Source organism: Schistocerca piceifrons, chromosome 6 (assembly GCF_021461385.2).
Source record: "Schistocerca piceifrons isolate TAMUIC-IGC-003096 chromosome 6, iqSchPice1.1, whole genome shotgun sequence".
NCBI lineage: Eukaryota > Metazoa > Arthropoda > Insecta > Orthoptera > Acrididae > Schistocerca > Schistocerca piceifrons.
Genome location: NC_060143.1, coordinates 594,881,405 through 594,907,378, shown reverse-complemented (window position 1 = coordinate 594,907,378; position 25,974 = coordinate 594,881,405). Strand labels below are relative to the sequence as shown.

Genomic DNA, 25,974 nt, shown 5'->3' with positions numbered 1-25,974 from the left:
TCAATCCAAACACAAATTTTACTTGATACCCCATATGATCATACTTTTGACAATAAGCTTAGGTGTGGTACTAAGTCAAATGCTTTTTAGAAATCAAGAAATACTAAATTTATCTGAGTACCTTGATCCAAAGCTTTCAGTATGTTATGTGAGAAAAGTGCGAGTTGGGCTTCACATGATAGATGTCTTTGAAATCCATGCTGGTTGGCATAGAGAAAGCCATTCCATTCAAAATACCTCATTATATTTGAGCTCGGAAAATGTTAAAAGATTCCACAACAAACCAATGTCGAGGACATTGGACACTTCCACTACCCTTCTTGTAGATGGGCATGGCTCGTGCTTTTTTCCAAGAACTGGGCACTGTTTATTTTTGAGGGATCTGTGATAGCTTATAGTTAGAAGAGGGGCTAACTCAGCTGCAAATTCAATGTAGAATCTGATAGGGATTCCATTGGGCTCTGGAGCTTTGTTCAGTTTTAATGATTTCAGCTGATCATCAACACCACTGATGCTAATACTTATTTCACTCATCTTTCCAGCGGTACAAGGATTTAACTAGGATGGTTCTCCTTAGTTTTCCTTTGCAAAGGGACATGTAAATATGAGGTTAAGCATTTTGACTTTTGCTTTACTACACTCAGTTTCAATTCCTTCACTAGGAACTGGACACTACTGTTAGTGCCACTGACAGCCTTTACGTACAACCAGAATTTCTTTGGCCTTGTGAACGATCATTTGACAGTATTCTGATACAGTAGTCATTGGAAGCTTCACACATTGCTCCCTTGACAGCAAAATACTTTTCATTCAGTATCTCTGTATCTGTAGCCCTATGCTTTGTTTTACACCTATTGTGTAGTACTCTGTGTCTCTCTAAAGAAACTGATAGTGGATAACATGGAGGGTCTGTCCCATCATGAACTGTTCTACTGGATACATATCTGTCCAATGCATGGTCAATTATTCTTTTAAACTTGAGCCATAGTTCCTCTATATGCTCCTGCCCTGTGGTGAAAGTTTCAAATTCCTCATGACATCTGACATTACGGATTTTTTAATTGAGTTTTCTGAACATATATATCTTTCTGCTTGTTTTAGTTGTCCTTTGTACTTTGGTAATCATTGTTTCCACAATCACATCATGGTCACTGATACCAGTTTTGATGTGAACATTGTCAGAGAGGTCAGATCTGTTTGTTGGCTATAGATCCACTATATTACCTTCATGAGTGGGGTTCCAAGCTATCTGTTCCACATTGTTTTCAGAGATGTCTTATCATGCCTACCACTAACAAAACTGTAATTTTCCCAATTAATTGTTGGATGATTGAAGTCTCCACTGATGATTATAGTATGATTTGGGAACTTGCATACCATTAAACTGAGGATTTCTCTAAAGTTTATGTACATCAGGAGATGAGTCTGATGGGCAATAGGAGGATCCAATTATCATTTTACGCACAACCCTGATGCTAAGTCTTGCGCCAACAGTCTCACGAGCAGCTTCAATTTATATCTCAGTGGACTTGAGTTTTAAATTTTCTCCAAAAATCTCACTGCTATCAATTTCAAGTTTCAACCATCTTTCTGTACCCAGTATAATGTGACTTCACTGCTTTTCAGCAGCACTTAAAACTATGGCACTTTGTTGCAAATGCTTTGGCAGTTAACCATTAGGATTTTAATGCTCTCACCTGTGGGAGGCATTTCTTTCAGTCTTACCCTGATTCTTCTGGATTTCCCATGGCTGTCGTTATCCAGACGGCAGGCATCATTTGTTTCAATGTGAGCCACAATATGCAGTTGGTTGTGCACTGTTTCCTCAGTGGCTCCTGGAATAGCCTTCTCAACATGTTGGCACATACGGTGAGCGCAGCTGGTGTCCTTCCCTGTCCCTTGCAGATATCTCCCTAAGGGGTACTATTGTTTGCCATATGTTTGAACAAAAAATTAATAGACTCCTATCTTTTACATTTGGCTCCTCTTGACACCAGACAAAACAAGTTTCCCCAAAACAGGTTAAATGACTCCCATTGGCTCAGTTTCAGTTTTAGAGGAGGACTGTACCTCAACCATGTTCATCCTTGTCCACCCTGTACAAGACGCCTGGCTCTACCGTTGAAACGCCATTTGCAGTCAAATGGACAAGTGATGACAGATCCTGTACTTTCTACAGAGGAGCCAGGATCCGCAGGAGAAGACACTACTTCAGGACCCTTTGGTACTGATACCACAGGCACATGACTCACAGGACCTCTTCCAACATGATGATTGCAGCCGCTGCCAGTCGTTTGGTGGTAGTCAGGATGATTTCAAGCTGTTTAAGAGTGTCAACAAACTATTTCCGTATTCAGAAACAGCATTCACAGTGGAGACGCATTTTAATGGTGCAATGTAGTACAGAACAGTGAACAAATAACATTTAAATTAACCCCCCACCCCCCAATTATCTTTTAATCTGTTGAGCTAAATAATTCTTAATTTCCAATAAAAATTGGAGCGAAAACACAAAATGAGATCTGTTAAGGTAACAGAAAAATCTGTATTAAAAATTATTTAGTTTCCTAAAACTTTTGTTAGCAAACTAAAACAGAATTAATTTACAATAAATACAGCTAATATATAAGGCTACTCCTCTTTAAGGAGACATACATGTAACACAGTACATTAGTTAGAATATTGTTACAATAACTAAATCACAAACATTGATTTACTACAAATTAGATTATGCACAGGACGATGGTAGCATCCAAAAATTCGCGAAAATGCACATTTATCTGCATTGATATACAATGAAATCCAGGGGTGATCTGTTCTTTGGCAGTAACTGTGAACCTCAAACATTTATTTGCTATGAAATAAGTTACATATCCAAAACACTCGTACCAGAAACTTATGAAAATATAGTTTTGTAACCATCCAAAAATTTTGAAAAATAACCTGTTGCTCACACAGTTACACAATGAAATTAGAGTGTAATTGTTTTAACAAGCATAGCCCTCCTGTTCCCAAAAATTTAAAAGAACACAAATAAGTTTAAGCATACCATTGACGCCATGACGATGGTCCAAGACAGAAACTGGTAGATATTTGGATTTAAAATAAAAACAGCTGATGGTTCAAATATGCATTTTATACAATCTTAGTACTGTTCTCGCTACACACCAATCCAAAAAGGAGTATTCCTGTGATGACTGTCTGTGCATATCTAGCCAGCCGACATCTGGCTTTTCAGCTGACAAATGCCAATGTTCTAAGGAGTCAAACAAATGCAAACGGTCTTCCCTTTTTTCACCTCGGCATTCTTCTTCAACCACGTCATCATGCGGTACCCTCATGCAGCTGACCCCTGCTTCACCGGGACGCACTACCAACAACCAGTCCGCTTGCCAGCCAAAGGTGAATACAGACACCTCTGTCGAACTAATGAACCAAGCTTCTCCAGCGTCTGAACTTGGTCCTTGTGCATGTTCGAACTCTGCCGCTCGGCAGCCCCCACAGTTACTACCATCTTATTTGACCCATTTCCTGCATCTCCTGTGTATCATCAGATGTTGTTATTCTCCAATGTAACATTCATGGCATCATATCCACTAGGTTTGAATTATAGCTCCTCTTGTGATAATACTGTCCAGTTGTTTTCTGCCTCCAGGAAACAAAATTACACCCTCACAATTGTTTTCACCGCCAACACCTCACTTCAGTCTGTTTTGACCTTCCTCCTGAGTTGGGGTCTCACAAGGGAACCTCCCCATCGCACCCCCCTCAGATTTAGTTATAAGTTGGCACAGTGGATAGGCCTTGAAAAACTGAACACAGATCAATCGAGAAAACCGGAAGAAGTTATGTGGAACTATGAAAAAAAAAGCAAAATATACAAACTGATTAGTCCATGTGCAACATAAGCAATACAAGGACAATGCTAGATCAGGAGTGCCGTGGTTAGCGTGAACAGCTGCGGAACGAGAGGTCCTTAGTTCAAGTCTTCCCGCGAGTGAAAATTTTACTTTCTTTATTTTCGCAAAGTTATGATCTGTCCATTCGTTCATTGACGTCTCTGTTCACTGTAACGCGTTTAGTGTCTGTGCTTTGCGACCGCACCGCAAAACCGTGCGATTAGTAGACGAAATGACGTGCCTCTCCAATGGGAACCGAAACATTTGATCGCAAGGACATAGGTCAACCGATTCCTCCACAGGAAAACACGTCTGATATATTCTATACGACACTGGTGGCGGCATGTGCGTCACATGACAGGAATACGTTGTCGACCCACCTAACTTGTACACTTTGCAAATGGGTAAAAAGATTCTTCTACCTTGCCCGATTTAGGTTTTCTTGTCGATGTGATAATCACCCCCAAAAAAGTGATCGCATTGGACGGGCGGACGGACAGATAATTATTGTCTGAAAACAAAAAATTAAAACTTTTCACCCGAGGGAAGACTTGAACCAAGGACCTTTCGTTCCGCAGCTGCTCACACTAACCACGGGACCACGGCGCTCCTGAGCTCACATTGTCCTTGATGTTGCCTATCTTCTCATGGACTACTGAATTTGTATATTTTGCTTTTTTTTTTCATAGTTCCATACAACTTCTTCCCGTTTTCTCAATTGATCTGTGTTCAGTTTTTCAAGGCCTATCCACTGTGCCAACTTATAACTAAATCTGAGGGGGGTGCAATGGGGAGGTTCCCTTGTCAGGCTCATGGAGGAGTCAAGTTGCTCATTTGAGACAACATCTATAGTTTCTGTATTTCCTTGCATACCCATCTTGAAGTTTTTGCTATCTATCTTTCCCTTCCTGGTTTTGCCTTCTCTCTTTGCAATGCCTATTCATTCTCGTCTCCTGCTGTCACCAGAGTAGACATTAATTTATTCCTCAACTTTCTACTCCCTTGTTGCTCCTCGCCAACTTTACTGCCCACCATCCCCTTTGGGGTTCACCATGCCCCTGTCTGAGAGGCTCTCTCCTAGTAGATATCTTCAACCAGCTCAATTTCATCTGTTTGAACACAGGTACACTTGCATTTCTTTCTGATTCCACGCACTCCTTTTCCGCCTTGGACTTTCCAATATGTACTGCTCTGCTTGCTTGTTGCCTCATGTGGTCTGTTCTCTCTGATGCACACTCTAGTGACCATTTCTCCGTTGTTATTTGTTTGCTAATGCCTATCCCATCTGTGCATGCAACCAAATGGTAGCTTTGCAAAGCTGATTGGCAGCTCTGTTCCTAAATGACCACTTTTGATGAACACCATTTCTCCTGCATTGATGACCTGGTAGAATACCTTACAAATGCTATCCTTACTGGCATGGAATCTTCCGTACCTCACCCGCCCATGGGGCCGACAGTCCCTTTTGTGGGTATGTGTGTGATGCGCATGGGGCCCCGAGCTATTGCAGTCTCCTTCCTGTTTCCAGACTGCATTACTGTCCCTGTTCCTCTCCTTCCCTGTCCTTGCTCCTTTCTCCCTGCCCCCTCGTTTCCCTCTTGGTGGACTTCTGTATATTGACCTGGTTATCCTCCCAGCTTTGTTTTTTGTATGTGCTATTGTTTAGTTTGCTGTTTCCATCTCCTTTTTGGCATTTTTGGTCTCCTTGGTGTTTGACCTCCATTTCCAATGTTTTCCGTTCAGTGTGAGCCATTTGAGGATGAACTCCCAACCTAGTTTCCATGGTGCAGGTTCCTCTCCCCCTCCCCTTCCTTTTCCCCTTGCACCCTGGCCCCCTTCCTGCTAGGTCACCAGCACGGTAGCCAGTCCTTGTGGTGGGGCTGTTAAGTACCCACTTGACTGAGCCCCCTGACAACACAGGGATCACACTGCTAGTACCAATTTTTAAATGCCATCCCATGATGGTGAACTGTGTCCATTATAAACAGCTATGTTAAAGTGTTGCCGCATTTTCAGGGATATCAAAAAGCTAGTGAGCATTCGTCTCAGAGCTGTTTTATAAGTTTTACTCCCTCTCCTGTTGTTTGGGGTAATCTTCATCAGATTCGGGAACCACTGTTCATTCCCTGGTTCCTGATTTGAACATAGAAAACAGTGTTGTTGCTGACCCTTGATATCTCCAACACCTTGGGTCACATTCCTCAGAGCCTGATATGGAAGAAGTTCAGAAGTTACCAGACAACTGCTGTAATACCTTCAGTGGGTTCAATATTTAACTACATGGTGCAATCCCAGCAGAGCGCTTTTACGCCACACATAGCTCGTGCAGAAAAATTTACCCTTGTTAAAGTTAAGACTTTTCATCACTCTCATTTTTAATTACTATGCTATGTTTGGTAAGTTCGAGAGCATGTTGTGTTTTCCGTGCAGATCACCTAAGAAGCATATCGCCTGAGTTTTACCATTATTTCCTTCTGTTCAAAAACTGACATTTTAGACTATATTGTTCTCTGCTTGCCTATTTTTGCGTCTTTATTACAGCTGTTCACATCACTGCAGATTAGTTTGACCAGGTGGCTGGCCAGTGCTTTCCAAGTTAAATGCACCAGTAAAGCTGTTCTCCTGTATTACTGCTGAGTTGATGTATGTGTAACGCACAGCATAAAACCTATCCTCATTATCTTACTTGACTGTGCTCGTGACAGCTTGGCTTCTGCTCTACGTGAAATGGAATCCAGTGAGGTTCCAGCAAACGTGGCAGAATACATAGTGTTTACATGAGGTTTATTCTTATGATGAATGGAGTATAGACACTTTCAAAGTAGGCCCCTCAGCTTTTACACACCTCTCCCAGTGGTGCTGCCACTGCTGGAAGCATTGCTGGAAAGCTACTTTTTGGACAGTGCGCAGCTGCTCTGTCGAATTCTGCATACTGTCCCTGTTGGCAGGGGATTAGGGAGGTTGACAAACCACAGCCATGTTGTATTTGGCCAAAAACCTCTGAATCTGCTTTAAACATGGCTGCATTGTCAGCGACCATTACAAGGTAAAATTAAAACAATTGCAGCCCTCGGTCGCGAAAATGAAGTCTTTTTGTCCTAGGTTTTGGCCACTTCTAAGATAGCCTTCATCAGAAATAAAACATTTGAAACTGACACGTCACATATAAAATAAATATGAAGAGATAACACTTCAGTCACAAAGCGTTATCACTTCACATGTATTTTATACTTGACATGCCAGTTTTAAATGTTTTATTTCTGATGAAGGCACTCTTGGAAGTGGCCAAAAACTACGTCAAAAGGCTTCATTTTCGCGACCGAGGGCTGCAGTTGTTTTAATTTTACCTCTGAATTGATTGATAACAATGAGCAGGTGCATTATCACGGTGAAGGTGACAGTTGCCTGCTGCCCACAAGTCCGGTTGTCTACCTCACGCTGCTTCATAAAGGTGACACAGAACCTCTTCTTAGCACTCCTTAATTACATTAGTACCTTCTGTGGCATACTCATGATGGACCACACTGTTGGAATAAAAAAAGACAGTCAGCATGACTCACATTGCTGCAGATCTCTCTCCCTTCCTTTGGTCTCAGGGATGATGGATGTCAGGATCGGAACTTTGTTTCTGGGTCATACCCATAAACCCAGGACTCATCACCAATGATCACTGTGTCAAAAGTTTGGCATTACGATTCACAGTTTCCAGCCTTTCCTGTGCGATCTCCGAACAAAGTTGCTTCTGTTCAGTAGTAGGCAACTTTGGCACAAATTTTGCTGAGATCCTCCTGAGGGCCAAATTTTCTATTAAAATGGAGTGCATGGACCCAGTACTAATTTTAACCTTGTCTGCAGGTTCTCTGATCATGATCTGTCAACATTGCATCACCAGGGTCCTTGGAGATCAGTAACAACCTCATTTGCGGATGTCGAGGGTCTACCTGAACATGATTTACTCTTCACTGATGAGTGGCCATCTTTGAAGCAATGTTACCACTCCTTAATCTGTGTGGTACCTATTGCTTCATCCCAAACACTTTTCAAATCTTGCAAAGTGTTTCGACTTGAGAATCACCAAGCTGAAATCAAAATTTGATGCAATAGCATTGTTCCACTTTTGTGTCATTTTGCCCACAGCTCAAAATCCAAAGACTACCACTTACTTGCAGTTTCTTGTGAATAGCTAACCAGCAACTGGTTGTTCCTTAAGCCATTAAAAAAAATCGAGCATGCACACTGTGTATGCCTATAAATATAGAGAGCACACACATCCTGATACCATTGTTGGTTTCAACAATAAAGAGTATGGTTCGATACTGTCTGGACAGCCTTCGTATTTATTTTTCAGGCCTCCTTTCAGCCTTAATTTATTACTGTGTTATCTGTACTACAGGCAAATAGTACGTCACCAGCAAGACAAAAGTGGTTTATATAGAAAGGGTGTTCAAAAAGTTTTGCACACCCATCTCTAATTTTTTTTATTTTTTGCAGAAGGAGAATGAAATTTTTTGTGAACATACTCGGAACTTTTAGCTGTACATTGAGCCTACTCAATGTAGCCTCCATCAGCTGTGACGCATCTGGCCCAATGTTCTTTCCATGATGTAAATGCTTTTTGGTAAAATTCTGGGGATTGACTTTTACACCATCGCTTGACACAGGAAATAATGTCTTTCTCACTATCAAATGGTTTACTGTGCAGGTGGGCCTTCAGATGACCAAATTGGTAAAAATGAGACGGAGCTGAGTCCGGACTGTAGGGAGGATGAGGAACAATTTTCCTACCCATTTTCCATATTTTTTCCTGCTTCATAAGGGCTGTATGGGGTTTGGCATTGTCGTGGTGTAGTCTGATGAGCTGACCCTTAAGCTGTGATCTGTAGGTCTTGGTGGCGTGTTGCAGCTTGTCCAATGACAAACAGTAACGGTCCTGATTAATTGTGGAGCCAGGTTCCAAAACGTCAATGAAAATTACACCACACTGATGCCAGGAGGAGGAGGCCATCAACTTTCAGCCTGTTGTTCATGAAAGTCTTGGTTTCTTCTTCCGAGTGGAACCTAGATGACACCACTCCATGGATTGGGTTTTGCTCTCTGATTCGGGCAAAAACAACCATGTTTCACCCTGGGTAATGATGCCGTCAAAACTCTGTTTCCACTCTCTGGTAAAGCTCTTCATGAGAACCTCGCACACATTCTTGCTCATTGTTTTCATTTCTCTTGTCACTAATGTACCCAATGTGCACAGATTTTTCAGTACCCTAGCGACTGTACCAGTGATACCACATTACCCAGTCACAAACGAGTCATTTCAGCAAGCTGTCGTGTCATCACACATATGTCATTTTGGATGATTTGATCAATGGTCTCCTTATTCACATCACTCACTGCCGTTGATGGTCTAGCACATTGTGGATTGTTCAGTAGAGAGAAATCATCTTCTTCAAACCACTGCAACCACTGCCGGATACTGCTGTGATACACTGTGTCCTCCCATAAACAGGGGGCAACTTCCTGTGAATCGATGTGGCAGAGTAATCACCAGTCTTAAAGATGAACTCCATCACCGACTGTTGTCACAACCTGACATCTACTTAACAATCCATTATGGCTCACCTATCAGTAAAAGAAAATACTTTTCTGTATCAACTTACAGCTAAATGTTCCAAGTATGTTCAGAAATAATTTCATTCTCCTCCTGCAAAAAAAAAAAAAAAAAAAAAAAAAAAAAAAAAAAAAAAAAAAAAAAAAAAAGGGTGACAAATGTGCAAAACTTTTTAAACACCCTTTGTATGTTACACTACATCGTACTCTTCATTTTCTCAGTTTAGGAATCTGAAAACTTCATGCAGAAAAACTGGTAGTAGTTTTGGAGGTGTGGAATTATCTTGCCTGACTACTTCTTCAGCTCACAGTTCTCACTGCCTTGACGAGATCGAATGGCAGCTGTACGCTTTATCCAGTACAGAAACACAGATTGAATATGTGTCTTGTTTCTTAATGGCTGTTTCTGCAGATTTTATTGAAACAGGCAAAGACTTTGTAAAAATCAGTGAATCCCATAAAACCTAGCAATTCTTTCTCATTGCTCAGCTCAGTAATTTCATTCATGACTTCCAGATGGTCCATTGTGCTGTATCCAGCTTGTTCCTTTGCCTGATTAAAATGCAGATTTTTTTGTGGGGTTGGTGGTGATAGTCTCTACAATCTTGTCCAGCATGACAGAAAGGATACTGATACTGAGATAGAATAGGTGCAGTGTTCAAAGTTTTGGGGATAGTCTGCCTCCACAGACAATCTGTGAATAATTATGGAACTTTCTGTTGTGTTATTTTGCCTCCACATTTAACCATTTCTGTTGAAACACCATCACCTCTGTCTGCCTTTCCATACTTCATACCTTGGATAGCTGTGTGCACCTCATCTGGTTTAAGTGTGTAGTGTTTTTATTGTCATTATTAATTATGTGTGTTTCTGATTCATTTTTTGAGTATGCGGACACTTATGAAAATCCTGGAGTGTAGGCAGGTTTATATCTGCTGTTGGCTACTGTGCCACTTGTCACCTAAAACAGTGAAAAGTAGTGTGTACCCAGCATAAATTTCTGTTTTGTTTTCAATTGTGTGTATTATCAAGTTTCCATTATCTCATCCTCTCAAAGACATCTACAAATAGATTTGTTCAGTTCAGCAGGTGGTATCACGCTCGTGTTACCATAAAAAAAAATAATAGTAATAAATAATAAAAAATAAAAAAATCTTTTCATTGATTGTTGCATTATTCAAACCTGCAAAGCTTTTTTCAGTTTGAATAAATATGCCTGTCAGTTAATTGCCCTGTCCAGCTGTAAGTATAAAACTTTCTCCTTTTTAAGGTGATAAAGTAACTGTTTAATTTAATCGAATATTCCTCCCAGTTCTGAAACCAATTCTCGTAACTCATTTTTGACTTCCTATGAGCCGTAGACAAATAAAGAAGCAAGGTGTTGATAAGCAGCTCACAGTTTCCCAATGGAAAACTGTATACAGTTATAAATAATAGTGACACATTTTCAGCTGCAACTCACAGCAAACTCCCTCATGTATTGCTATGCTCAAGCAACTGTATATTGTTTTCGGTAATGTAAAGATTCCTCTTTTTAACATTTACTCAGTAAGAGGGTGGTGCTAGTCTGTAATCCCTTACATTTAAGTTTTGTATCACAGTAGCTGCATGGCGTTGTGTAGTGAAAGCCACAGTACATTCATCTTTACAGAAATTTGCAACTCTTTTATACAAGAATGAAGCTTGTATGCCTTTTCATTAATCTTTCTTTTGCAAACCGTCCACATTTACAGGAGTATCCCATTGATGAGCCTAATCCTTTATTTAATCTTGATATTTTTACATGTTCCTTAGATTATGTGCCTAATACACAAGTTGTTATATTCTCCAACTTACATCAACAAGGGTTACTAAATGTTATGTCTGTCAGGTCTTCAATGATATTATAGATATCTTCTCGGTGGAAAAAGTAAGTGTGTGTGTGCAAATCAAATGGTGCCATCTATATTTTGCACACAGTAGTTAGAGCATAAGCCGTGAATGTTAAACATGACACACTGAACAAGATTGAAATGTGCTCTACCCTCAGTTTACCAGTTGTTGCAGAATGACAGCATTCACAATTTACTGTCAACCATTCTGTATGTTTAGGAAAAAGTGGCTCATGATGAAAACTTAATTACTGTTAATGCTACTGATTTTGTCATTATGCTTAGTTATTGTCTATCAAATGTCCGGAAAAAAAGAACAAAAAACCTATCTCTGCTGCCTGGGAGATAAATACTTCTCTTTTTGTGGTTATTGATTTTAATGCACTGTAATATACCAACACTTATAAGTATTTGTCCAATGTTATAATTGTACATTTTCAAATTGACAATTTTTGTAGCCAGACCCAGTGTCAGTTTTGGCTGCACAAATAGAAAGAATTTCTGACCAAGCAAAAATAAGAGGCAAACAAGCACTTGAAAAGCAAAAAGCAGAGAACAGGAAAGCCTCTGAAACTGAAGACCTCCTTAAAACACGGAAAAAAACTTTTCGGGCTGCAGAAGACCTTATGGCAGCAAAGATTGTTGCTGGGAAGAAAACATTTGATGACAGGTATACAACTGCCTTCCTATTCTTTACATTGATGTGTTTCAGCTTTTGTTGTTTTTTTACTGTTGTCACTTTTATTTTTTTTTGCTACTAATCTATAAGGTGGTTTTTGTTGTTTACTGTTGCCCATCAAATTTATTCTAATGTAAGATTGTTTCATCTAATTGAGAGAACGCAGGATTAACTGATGGAAAGGCCTCATTTGTTGGCAACCTGTTTCATGTGGTAACTGCTGCTTAGGTTGCTTATTGCTAACTGAACTGGTCCTCCTCACACAGTCATTTTCGAAAGGAACTTACTCCAAAATCTTAAGTATTCAGAAATTAAGGAAAACATCCTCCAGGTAAATATATGCAATGTTGCAGAGTCGTCTTTCCAACGATTAAAGAACAGAACGAAATTGATATTTTGCCATTGCTACTGTTGGTAAGTTTTCCAATATTGTTGAAAAAGATAGGTTGACAATCTTGGAATAAGGCCCTTTTATTTTGGAAGTAATAGATTCACATGGTCAAGTTACATTTTTAAAAATATTTTAAATTGTTTCATTTTTTACTCATACATTTTTGTACTATTGTATCTCTCATCAAAGGACATGCAAAATGGTTTCACTGATCATCAGTACCACTGCTACATACAGGCCGTTTCATCAAATCATCATAGAAATACCTATATTCATGCAAAATATAATCAAGTAAACGTATATGTCTTGCATTTTGTTCCTGTTAATAGCCACTGGTCCAGTGTAAGCTCTTTTGAAATTACAAGCAACAGACAAAATAAAATATTCTTGATATGTTCACTAGACTACAAATGAATACATGATGCCATTTTACATTTCTCAGCGCTGTTCAAGAACAACAACAGCTGAACTTAGAAAAGTGAAACATGACACATAGTGCATTATGTGTTCAATAGAGGGTATACTATTGAAAGGGGATTATTCCATGTGTAAAAGCCTTTCTAAAATGATGCCACTGTAATGAAGTCGCAAACACACATTTACATTGTGTGGAATAAAGCCCTTTTCATGCTGAAAGATGTATCTCTGCATATAGAGTCTGGTACCATTTTTATCTCATTTTGTCAAAATTTGGAGTAAAGCCCTTTCAGAAATGACCGTATCAATTGTATCGATATTATGAAAAGGACAGTTGCTATTCACTATACAGCGGGGATGCTTAGTCATAGATAGGCACAACAAAAAGTCTGTCACAATATAAACTTTCAGCCAACAAGCCCTTTGTTGAAAATCGAAAGACCAGTGCACGATGGGAGAGGCAGCTGGGTGTCGGTAAAGAGGAGGCTGGGCAGGGATGGGGAGGGGGAGGGATAGCGGACGGTGAAGTGCTGCTGGGGAGCCTGCAGGGATGAGATGGAGAGAGGGTAGGGCAGCTAGGGTTGGGTGCAGGGGTTGTGTAGGGCTGGATGAGTATATTGTGTAGGTTTGGTCGATGGAAGAATACCACTGTGGGGAATGGTGGGAAGGATAGTGGGCAGAACATTTCTCATTTGAGAGCACAGTGAGAGGTAACCGAAACCCTGACGCAGAATTTAATTCAGTCGTTCCAGGGTGGTAGTGAGTTATGAGGGCAGTGTTCCTCTGTGACTGGACGGTGAGACTTTGGGAGGTGGTGGGAGACTGGAAAGATAAGGCACAGGAAATCTGTTTTTGTACAAAGTTGGGAGGATAATTACAGTCTGTGAAGGTTTCAGTGAGACCCTCGGTATATTTCGACACGGACCGCTCGTCACTGCAGGTACACCAAACACAGGTGTCTAGGCTGTATGGAGGGGACTTCTTGTTATGGAACGGGTGGCAGCTGTCAAAGTGGAGGTATTGCTGGTAGTTAGTGGGTTTAATATGGACAGAGGTACTGATGTAGCCATCTTGAGATGGGGTCAGCATCTAAGGATGTGGCTAGTTGGGCTGAGTAGGACCAGGTGAAGCAAAAGGTGGAGAAGTTGTTGAGATTCTGGAGGAATGTGGATAGGGTGTCGTCACCCCCATCTAGATCGCAAAGATGTCACCAATGAATCTGAAGCAGGTGAGGGGTTTAGGATTCTGGATGTTCAGGAAGGATTCCTCTAGATGGTGCCATGCGTACCCCATATTTGTTTGTAGATAATGCCTTAAAAGGAAAAGTAATCATGGTTCAGGATATAGTTGGTCATGTTGACTGGGAAGGAGGTTGTTGCTTTCGAATCCATCAGGCATTGGGAAAGATAGCATTCAATAGCAGTGAGGGCATGGGCATTAGGGATGTTACTGTAAAGGGATTTTATGCATCACATAGACGCTTTCTCACCAAATACATAATTTTATTGAATGTTGTACCCAATTCTTGTGGCTAAAGGCATAAAAATATTGCTGTAAATGCAAACAGTGGAAAATCCAGGATGGAATGACACACACACACACACACACACACACACACACACACACACACACACACACACACACACAGTGTCTTTGGCTACTGTGGCCAGACTGCGAGCAACAATGCATGATGGGAGGGAAGGGATAACAGGGTAGAAGTGGGATATGGTAAAGTGCTGCTTGAAGGAGTGTACAGGGAAGAAGTGGAGAGAGGTAAGGGCAACTAGGTGAAGTAGGGAGGTTAGACAAAGGGGTGGAGGGTTAGCGGAGGAGGAGAGAAAGAAAAAGACTGAGGGTGTGTTGGTGGAATAGAGGGCTGTGTAGTGCTGGAATGGGCTCAGTGGGTAAGGACGATGACTAAGGAAGATTGAGGCCAGGAGGGATACGAGAACTTAGTTTATATTACAGGGAGTGTTCCCACTTGCGCAGTTCAGAAAAGCTGGTGTTGGTGGGAAGGGTCTACATGGCACAGGATATGAAGCAGTCATTGAAATGAAGCATGTCATGTTTGGCAGCGTGCTCAGCAAACAGGGTGGTCCACTTGCTTCTTGGCCACAGTTTGTCGGTGGCCATTATTGCGGACAGACAGTTTTTTGGTTGTCATGCCCACATAGAATGCAGCACATTGGTTGCAGCTTAGCATGTAGATCACATGACTGGTTTCACGGATAGCCCTGCCTTTGATGGGATAGCTGATGTTTGGAGTAACTGGTGGTGGTGGTGGGATTTATGGGACAGGTCTTGCTTCTAGGTCCATTACAGGGTTTGAGCCATGAGGTAAGGGGTTGAGAGCAGGGGTTGTGTAGGGATGTACAAGAATAATGCTTAGGTTTGGTGGGTGGCAGAATACCACTGTAGGAGTGGGAAGGATATTGGATCGGACATTCCTCATTTCATGGCACGATGAGAAATAGTGAAAATCTTGGTGGAGAATGTGATTCAGTTGCTCCAATCCTGGATGGTATTGAGTGATGAGGTGAATGCTCCTCTGCAGCTGAATGATGGGACTCTGAGAGGTGGTAGGTGACTTGAGAGGTAAGACACGGGAGGTCTGCTTGTGTACAAGGTTGGGAGGGTAATTACAGTCTGTGAAGGCCTCGGTGAGACCTTTGGTATATTTAAAGAGGGTGGCTCGTCACTAGAGATCCCAACAGCTATGGGAGGCTAGGCTGCATGGAAGTGACTTCTTGGTATGGAACGGGTGGCAGCTGTCGGAATGGAGGCATCGTGGTGGGTACTGATGCAGCCATCTTTGAGTTGTAGGTCAACATCAAGGAAGGTGGCTTGTTGGGTTGAGTAGGACCAGGTGAAGCAAATGGGGGAGAAGTTGTCGAGGTTCTGGAGGAATGTGGATAGGGTGTCCTCACCCTCGATCCAGATCACAAAGATCTCGTCAAAGACCTTCTCTTCTTCTCTCCGTCCATACAGTAGAAACACTTTTTCACCACCTACCCTACCTAGCCCCCCCCCCCCCCCTCCAATGCCCACAATCACCCACTGCTAACTTTCCAAAATTTCTTAACCTCGTATCTTGCTTCACTATCATTCCCCAAGTCCCTTGCCATACAAACTAAACTTAAATCCTCAGTAGGAACCACAATCCACCACCTAAAAATCAATCCCAACGTTATAATCCTGTCTGCTGACAGTTGTTTTGAATCACAAGGGTTACCTGGCAAGAGGACTCCACCAGTTGTCACATTCAGCCACCTACAAATCCTGCCACAGTGACCTTTGTCAAAAAATCCAGCAGGATCTCCATTGTCTCCTCAAATCCATAGGCCGAAACCAGAATATCTCCCCGAAGTCCAACCCTCTCTTCGCCTCCACCACTCCCCACACACTTTTCTTCCACATCCTTCCTAAAGTCCATAAACCCAACCACCCTCCTCCATGCAGGTCTGGGGATTAGAATAGGCCCGAGATATTCCTGCCTGTCGTATGAGGCGACTAAAAGGAGTTTCACACATTTCGGCCTTTATGTGATGGTCCCGTGTAGGGTTTGACTTCCATGCTTCAAAATTTTCCTTAAGAGCTAGCCAATTGGGGTAGAGCACCGTACAAAGTGCATCATGTCCATTTGCATTGAGATATTTAGCCCACTTTCTCGTCGTCACATTACAGTCCTGCCCATTCTCCATCTCTTGGGCAAGGACACTGTATTGGTAGTTATGACAGCTTGGCTGTGGAAGTGGAAGGGTAGCCCACAACATAGACAGACAACAGTATTCACAATTACAAGCACCCAAGCTTTAATGATCTTCCAGCAATAAAGGCTCTTAACAAATCTCAATTAAGCAAGGACATAAACTTGGTTACAAACATATGTTAACCTTCAACCAGTGAATAACCACAATAAAGAATTGCCAATCAATAAAACGTAGATAAAGGACTGCTTTACAAGAATGCTTAAATTAAGTAAATCATGAAAGCTAAGTTACAAATTTTATGTTAAGCTTCAACAGGTGAATAACCCCAATAAAGAATTCTCATTTAAATAAAACATAGATAGGAAAATGCCTTACCAAAATGCTTGAATTGTGTAAAATCATGAAAAGCTGAGTTACAACTTTTCTCACAAACTGCTTAGGAATTTACAGCAAATAAACAAGTTTGATCTGTTTAACCAGAAGGTAACTGCCAAGTCCAAGCGACCGAGGCCACTCAGAGTGGACAACCGCCCCAACGCTGGTCATCAACCGACATCGTCACGGCCCAGTGGCCACCGTGCCAAAACAGACTAACGTTTCGGTACGCGACCGACAGCAACACAGGAGTAACAGTGACTGAAAGTCAGCGTACGCCTTACGAAACATGGCACACCCTGAAGCAGGAGCAGGCACAGCTGACTAGCGGCCATACAACTGTGAGCAAACAAATCTCACGCCGCCCGTACTAACGCGGGAAATGATAGCGAGCGACAAGCCGCCACGCGCAAAGCAGCAACCGTGCCTACCCCTCGACCACAGAACGTGCCCTGTCTCCTTGTCTATGGTAATACAATTTATAGCACACAAGAAACGATTTAATAAAGGCATTAGTTCAACGCAAGATCAGTTAACAGTTAGGTCCAGTAAAGATTTACCAACGGATTTACCTTCAAACCAACTTCCGGACCACAGGCGGAAATTAGTAAACTTGGCATAAGTTTTCACCAGACCGATAAACAAGAAATCAAATTAAACAGTTGCCAAAAATACAGTCACAATACGCAAGCCCCTCAAGACCTTGCTATCTTACTCACAGTTATTATTAACGGCAAAACATACACAAATGAATGACAAGAAATTCAGCATTGAAAGCAAAAAAACAACACACCACAAAGGTTAAATTAATTAATTTGCAGACGAGCCAGTCACTGAAAGCTCAGTTCCACAAGATTAGGACTAACCTCACTCGGCAGCAATACATTTGTGTGCGTGATAACTAAGTTGCCCAAACAGGACTCCAAAACCCAAAACAACAGGTCACACGTCAGCTGTCTTGTTCTCGGATACTAGGCACCACTGGGCTAAGACAATCATGACGAAAAAAAAATCTCTGAAATTACAGCTGCCTGCAGCAAAACAAATGAGTCAGGGTGCATGAATGTAAAACACAAACTACTGTTTCAGCCGGAGCATAACCTTTTCAATACACATACGGACAGAACAAAACACGTGAGCATAAAGGGAGCAGCAGATGCGTACCAAGCAAACTATACTGCGCCAAAATAAGACCCACTTCACGTCCGCAAACTGGAGCACTGCTCCCGGAACTGGTGTCTGCTCGCTGGACTGCCCCAACTCTCTGTCCCCCGGAAAGCGATGCTGACTGCCCCCTTGCTCAACGCTCCCTTCTCGACCGTGCACAACAACTCTTCTCTTGTCGCCTCAGAGTGCGGCCGCAATGTCCGTTCTCCCCTGCTGTCCCCCCAGACTCCCGTACTCACACTCACTCCCTCGTTAGGACCCGCTCCGACAGGAGGACGCTCGCACTCGCACATAGTGCCAACCTCAACCAGAGGAGTAATCGATAGCGTCTTGTGCCTGAGAGCTGCGCCACGGCTCAGACACCTTTGTGGGTGCATTTTCCACCATGCACTATGCAGTGTCGATTTCTGCTTCGATGATGACCATGGACTTCTTTGCTCCCGATATCCAGCACTGCAGCTAGTCCATTGTGGTGGGACCGTCATGTACCCTGTTGGTTGTAGCCCCCTGACCACACAGGGATCGCTCTGCTGATGCCTGTGCCATTAACTCCCCACATTTGCCAAGGGGTAGATGCTTATCACCCTGGGGCATCGGGGCTTCTAGCAATGGCCATCCTGCCAGGTGGCCTTTGCTGCGGCTGGGTGGCACCCATGGGGAGGGCCCCTGGTCGGAGTGGGTGGCATCGGGGCAGATGACACATGATGAAGCATAGTCCATCATCTCTTGCTGGTGGTGAAACACCAGCAGTCTCTAAGCGATCACAAGCACAATTCAACACACAGAAGTATGACCCCAAATCGTTCCCCTCCCTGGCCACACGGCCACACCATGGGAAGAATGTCAAGCTAAGGATGGCAACAGATCTTATTCGCCCCGGTACCTTGTATGTTCGAGAGCTACTGGGTAATCTTTCATGATGATGAACCCTCAGTTTTTTGTTGAGCGTTTAGAGGACAAGTTCAGGGAGGTGGAGGGCTTGTCCAAAATGAGATCTGGGTCAGTCTTGATCAAAACAGCATCCTCTGCCCAGTCATGGGAGTTACTCCCTTGTGACGAGCTGGGGGATGTTTCTGTAACCGTCATGCCCCATAAGAGCTTAAATATGGTCCAGGGTATCATATTTCACAGGAACCTTCTTTTGCAGTCCGACGATGAACTGCTCGTCAATTTAGAGCGGCGAGGTGTTTCGTCCAACATGTCAACCGGGGTTCAAAGGATAATTCGGTTGCCACTGGTGCCTTCATCTTGGCCTTTGAGGGTGATACATTGCCCGAGAAGGCCAAGGTGATGGTCTACCGGTGTGATATAAAGCCCTATATCCCTCCATCGATGTGGTGCTTTGAGTTCTGGAAGTTCAGCCATATGTCTTCCCGTTGTACTTCAAGCGTCACATGCCGAGATTGCAGATGCCCATCACATCCCAATACTCCATGTGCCCTGTCTCCAATCTGTGTCAACTGCGGAGAACACCATACTCCTTGCTCGCCTGACTGCAGGGTTCTCCAGAAAGAAAGGAAAATCATGGAGTACAAGACCCTGGACCGACTGACCTGCACTGAGGCCAAGAGAAAATTTGAATGCCTGCATCCTGAGCGTATGACATTGTCTTAGGCCGCTGCTATAACAGTTCTGGCACCATCAGCTCCACCAACTCAGGTCACCTCTCAGAGCCATCAGGCTACCGCTACCCCCTTGATTCTGGGGGACATTTCCCTCCCTGTTACTCCTGCACCATCTACTTCGGGAGCAACATCCCCCCACCCCCCAAACCATTGGGGACGTCCATTCTCACTTATAAGCCGGAGAAGCATAAGCCTCCTTCTGCTTCTTTCGCTAGGAAGTGGTCCCTTGGGTCACTCCCATCCCAGGTTTCTTCTAGTGGGAAAAACAACACCCACCAATGGCTGAAGAGCCCAAAAGCAGCTGGTCATAGGGCCTCTTGCCCATCCTCAGTCCCGGAGACTGAGCCAGCGAAGTCCTGCCAGCCAGGGAAACCCAAGGAGCAGCAAGATAAATCCAAAAAGAATACCCTTAAGACCGAGGAAATTGCGGTGGCACCCCCACCACCGCTACCTACAAGTTCTGCGGCTGAGGATGGGGTGGAGAATTTGGCGTCCGCTGAGGCCCTAGATCTCGCCAGACCCTCAGACACAATGGATATAGACTGCTCAGGCAATAAATCGGTGGCAGCAGGTGACTCTGAGGCGTAAACTGCCGCATTGAATGTTCCATGCCGTCCCAGCCTCACAATGTCATCCTCCAGTGGGACTGCGGCAGTTTTTTTCCACCGCCTGGCTGAGCTATGGCAACTGTTAAGCTTTACGCCTGCTATCGGCATTGCCCTCCAGGAAACCTCATTCCCAGCAATGCGAACCCCTGCCCTCTGCGGCTATAAGGGATATTACAGGAACCGTAGCGACTATAATAGAGTGTCGGGTGGAGTTTGCGTTTATGCCCTAAACTCAGTCTGTAGTGAACATGTGCCCCTTCAAACCCCTCTTGAAGCTGTCACTGTCAGAATAAGGACAACAAAGGAAATAACTGTCTGCCATGTATACCTTCCTCCAGCTGGTGCAGTTCCCCTGAATGTATTAGCTGCTGTGATTGACCAACTCCCTAAACCTTTCCTACTTCTGCGAGATTTTAATGCCCATAACCCCTTGTGGGGTGGTCCCGCGCTTACTGGCAGAGGCAGAGATGCTGAAACTTTACTGTCGCAATTCGACCTCTGCCTCTTAAATACTAGGGCCGCCACACATTTTGGTGTGGCTCATGGTAGTTACTCAGCCATTGATTTATCAATATGCAGCCCAGGACTTCTCCCATCTATCCACTGGAGAGCACATGACGACCTGTGTGGTAGTGACCACTTCCCCTTCTTCCTGTCACTGCCCCACCATCAGGCACACAGACGCCTGCCCAGATGGGCTTTGAACAAGGCGGACTGGGGAACTTTCACCTCTGCTGCCATGCTGTCACCGCTGAATCTCTCCCACATGGTAACATCAATGTGATGGTTGAGCAGGTGACTAGCACAATTGTTTCTGCAGCAGAAAAGGCGATCCTTCACTATTTAGGGTGCCTGAGGCAGTCCCTTGATGTCGCCAGAAATCACTGAAGCAATTAAGGATCGTTGGCGAGCTCTACAGCAGCATAAGCGGCACACTACCCTGGAGCACCTCATAGCCTTTAAACGGCTCTGTGCCCATTTTCGCTACCTTATCAAACAATGGAAGGAGGAGTGTTGGGTGAGATACGTGTCCACCATTGGGTGCCACACATCACCTTCCCAAGTCTGGGCAAAGGTCAAACGTGTTTTCGGGTACCAGGCCCCAACAGCTGCCCCCGGTGTTATGAGTTATGTGCCAACGCAATCACGATTGCCGAGCACTTCGTTGGAGCCTCTGCGTTGGAAGGGAACATCCTCTCATTCCCTGCACGTTGCAGTGAATCCTATAACGCCCCATTTACAGAGTGGCAGTTTCTCAGTGCCCTTGCACATCACCCCGACATAGCTCCTGGGCCTGATCGCATCCACAGCCAGATGATTAAACATCTCTCATCTGACTACAAGCAAAATCTTCTCATAATCTTCAACTAGCTCTGGTGCGATGGCGTTTTTTGATCGCAATGGCGGGAGAGCACCATCATTCCGGTGCTCAAACCCGGCAAAAACCTCTTTGATGTGGATAGCTATCAGCCCAACAGCCTCACCAATGTTCTTTGTAAGCTGCTGGAACGTATGGTATGTCAGCGATTGGGTTGGGTTCTGGAGTCATGTGGCCTACTGGCTCCATGTCAGGGTGGTTTCCGCCAAGGTCGCTCTACCACTGATAATCTTGTGTCTCTAGAGTCTCCCATCCGAACAGCCTTTTTCAGACGGCAACAACTGATTGCTGTCTTTTTTTACTTAAGTAAGTCATACTAAATGACTTGGTGGCGTCATATCCTTGCCACATTGTATGAGTGAGGTCTCCGGGGACCACTCCTGATTTTTATCCGAAACTTCCTGTCGCTCCGTACTTTCCCTGTCCAAGTTGGTCACTCCCATAGTTCCATCCATATCCAGGAGAACGGGGTCCCGCAGGGCTCTGTATTGTGTGTGTCTCTATTTTTAGTGGCCATTAACGGTCTAGCAGCAGCGGTCAGGCCCTCTGTTTCACCACAACTTCTGCATTTCGTACTGCTGCTCCAGTACTGTTGTTGCTGAGCGGCGCCTTCAGGGAGCCATCCACAAGGCGCAGTCATGGGCTCTAGCACACGGCTTCCAGTTTTATCCCCAAAGTCGTGTGCCGTGCACTTCTGTCGGTGTTGAACCATTCATCCAGACCCCGCACTTTACCTGAATGACGATCCACTCACTGTAGTGGTGACCTAACAGTTCCTAGGACTGGTTTTCAATGCTCGATTGACTTGGTTCCCTCATCTTTGTCAGCTTAAGCAGAAGTGCTGGCAGCACTTCAATGCCCTCCGTTGCCTGAGCAGCACCAATTGGGGTACAGATCGCTCTACACTGCTGCAGCTCTATAGAACCCTTGTCCAATCCCGAATTGACTATGAGAGTGTGGTTTATGGTTTGGCAGCGCCTTCAGCATTGCATTTACTTGACCCTGTGCCCCACTGTGGGGTTTGATTGGCGACAGGAGCTTTTAGGACAAGTCCGGTGACCAGCGTACTGGTGGAGGCTGGTGTCCCTCCCCTGCAGATCAGACATATGCAACTGCTCGTCAGTTATGTAGCACACATTCATAGTTCTCCTGAGCATCTGAATTACCGTCTCTTTTTCCCGCCCGCGGCACTCTATCTCCCGCATCGGCAGCCCAGATCGGGGCTAACAATTACGGTTCGCATGCAGTCCCTTCTCTCCGAACTAGAGTCCTACCCTTTACCACCTCTACTTATGATCTGTTCACGTATTCCTCCATGCTGTACGCCTCAGCCGCAGCTTCGTCTGGACCTTTTGCATGGCCCTAAGGACTCCATTAACCCCACAGCTCTCCGCTGTCACATCCTCTCAATTCTTGACATGTTCTGGGGCTCTGAAGCGGTTTACACCGACGGCTCAATGGCTGATTGTCACGTAGGCTTCGCATATGTTCGTGGAGGGCATATTGAACAGTACTTCTTGCGAGTCGGCTGCAGTGTTTCACTGCAGAGCTGGCAGCCATATCTCGTGCTCCTCAGTACATCCGCTCATGCTCTGGCGAGTCATTTCTCCTGTGTACTGACTCATTGAGCAGCCTACAAGCTATCAACCAGTGCTACCCTTGCCACCCTCTGGTAGCATCAATTCAGGAGTCCATATATGCCCTGGAACAGTCCCGCCGTTCCGTGGTTTTTGTGTGGACCTTAGGACACATCGGAATCCCCATCAACGAACTTGCTGACAGGCTGGCCAAACAGGCGATGCAGAAACAGCTTTGGAGATAGGCATCTCTGAAGCTGATCTGTGTTCTGTCTTACACCGCAGGGTTTTCCAGCTTTGGGAGACGGAATGGCATAACAAACTGCGTGTCATTAAGGAGACTATGAATGTGTGGAAGTCTTTCATGCAGGCCTCTCACAGGTAATCAGTTGTCCTCTGCCGGCTCCAAATTGGTCATACGTGGCTAACGGATGGTTACCTACTCCGTCGCGAGGACCCACCTCAGTGTCGCTGTGGCTCCCAAATGACAGTTGTCCACCTCTTGCTGGACTGCCCACTTTTAGCCGCCCTGCAGCAGACTTCTAACTTTCCCAGCACCCTGCCTTTGGTGTTGGGCGGCAATGCCTCCACAGCAGCTTTAGTTTTACGTTTTCTCCGTGAGAGTGGGTTTTATACTTCTATGTAGGTTTTAGTGCATGCCCTTTGTCCCTCTGTGTCCTCCACCCTAGTGCTTTTAGGGTGGAGGTTTTAATGTGTTGCAGAGTGGCTGGCTTTCCTTTTTTTTTTATTCTCGTGGTTGGCCAACCACTGTAATCTGCTTTCACGTTTTACTCTCTTCTGTTTCTAGCGTCTCTTTGTTTTCTTGTCCTCTTTTGTTTCATTTAGTATTTGTTGCCTTCCCTTCGTTCTTGTGGCTTTTCCTTTCTTTCTGTAGGAACAAGGGACCAATGACCTCGTAGTTTGGTCCCTTCTCCCGCCTTTAAACCAACCAACCCAACCACTCAGGAACCCCATTGGGGCTAGTTACTGTGCCCCAATGAGAGAATCTCCACTCTCGTTGACCAACATCTTCAACCTATTCCCCACAGTCTATCCTCCAATATAAAAGATAGGAACCATTTCCTCCACCAACTCTCTACAGTCCCTGTTCCTTTATCACATGTTCCCTGCTTGTCACCATTGATGCCATCTCCCTTTATACTAACATCCCTAATGTCCATGGCCTTACCGCTGTTGAACACTATCTTTCCCAATGCTCAATGTATTCCAAACCAACAACCTCCTTCCTAGTCACCTTGAACAACTATATCCACACCCACAATTAGTTCATCTTTGAATGCATCTGTGGTAGGGCAATGGGTACTCACATGTCACTATCCTATGTCAACCTCTTAATGGGCCATCTAGTGGAATCCTTCCTAAACACCCAAAATCGCAAACCCATCACCTGGTTTTGATTCATTAATGGAATATTTATGGTGTGGATCTAGGGTAAGAACTCCCTATCCACATTCCTCCACAACCTCAACACCTTCTCCCACATTTGCTGCACCTGGTCCTACTCAACCCAACAAGCCACCTTTCTCGATGTTGACCCACACCTTAAAGATGGCTTCATCAGTACCCCAGTCCATAAAAAACATACCAATCATGAGCAATACCGCCTCTTTGACAGTTACCACCCATTACATGTCAAGAAATCCCTTTCATACAGCCTAGCCACCCCTGGCCATCCCATACACAGTGACAAACCGTCTCTCTTGAAATATACTGGTGGTCTCACTGAGGCCTTCTCAGACTGTAATTACCCTCCCAGCCCTGTACAAAAACAGATATCCCGTGCCTTGCCTCTCCAGTCACCCACCACCTCCCAAACTCCTACTGTCCAGCCACAGAGATGCAGTCCCCTCTTGACTCAGTACTACTCAGGACTGGAGCAACTGAAACATTCTCTCCGTCACGGTTCTGACTACCTCTCGTTGTGCCATGAAATAAGGAATGTCGTACACACTGTCCTTCTCACCCCTCCCACAATGGTATTGCACCACCCACCAAATTTGCATAATATCCTCGTCCATCCCTACACAACAAGTGCTCTCAACCCCTTGCCTCATGTCTCATATCCCTGTAACAGACCTAGATGCAATACCAATCCCATACATACTACCACCAGTACCTACTCCAGTTCGAGCATATAATCAAGTTTCTTGTGAAAGAAGGCACACGATGGATTGTGTGTACCCAATTACATCCCAGAATTGTAACAAGGAAACAAGCCTGAGATGAACCTGGGCTGAGTGATGCCAGAATGCGCGTGTCTGTTGGAATGGTGCTTGCAACCCTGTTTTGGGTCTCTGGAAGTGTTTTTCTACTGGACTTCCAGCATTAACGCAGAACAATGAATGTAGCTTTTGGTTCAGGCAAAAGTCACATACTGCAAAAAATGACACTGACAACAGAACCGAAATATGTTTCTTCTGCACAACAATGCGAGGTCACAGTCTGTGACTGTACCAAGGGAAAAACTGGGGAAACGTATAGAGCAACTCTAGAACATCCTCTTTACAGTCCAAGTTTATCACCCTGTGACTACCAAATGCTTGGACTGCTGAAAGAAGGAACTCAGATGACTTGCTGCCAAAGAAGCGATAGAGGAGTTCATGTGCCTATGGCTGCGCACACATCCCTCTTCTTTCTTTAAGGATGGCATCA

At 44.3% G+C, this 25,974-nt stretch overlaps 1 protein-coding gene across 2 annotated transcripts in view; it reads left to right on the top strand.

Annotated features, from left to right (window-relative positions):
* LOC124802856 overlaps positions 1-25,974 on the top strand; it is a 223,877-nt gene that overhangs the window by 115,449 nt on the left and 82,454 nt on the right. For both annotated transcript variants that reach the window (XM_047263888.1, XM_047263889.1), the window contains exon 3: positions 11,833-12,044. In XM_047263888.1, the coding sequence (XP_047119844.1) occupies positions 11,833-12,044 (212 nt within the window). The remainder of the gene's footprint in view (positions 1-11,832; positions 12,045-25,974) is intronic.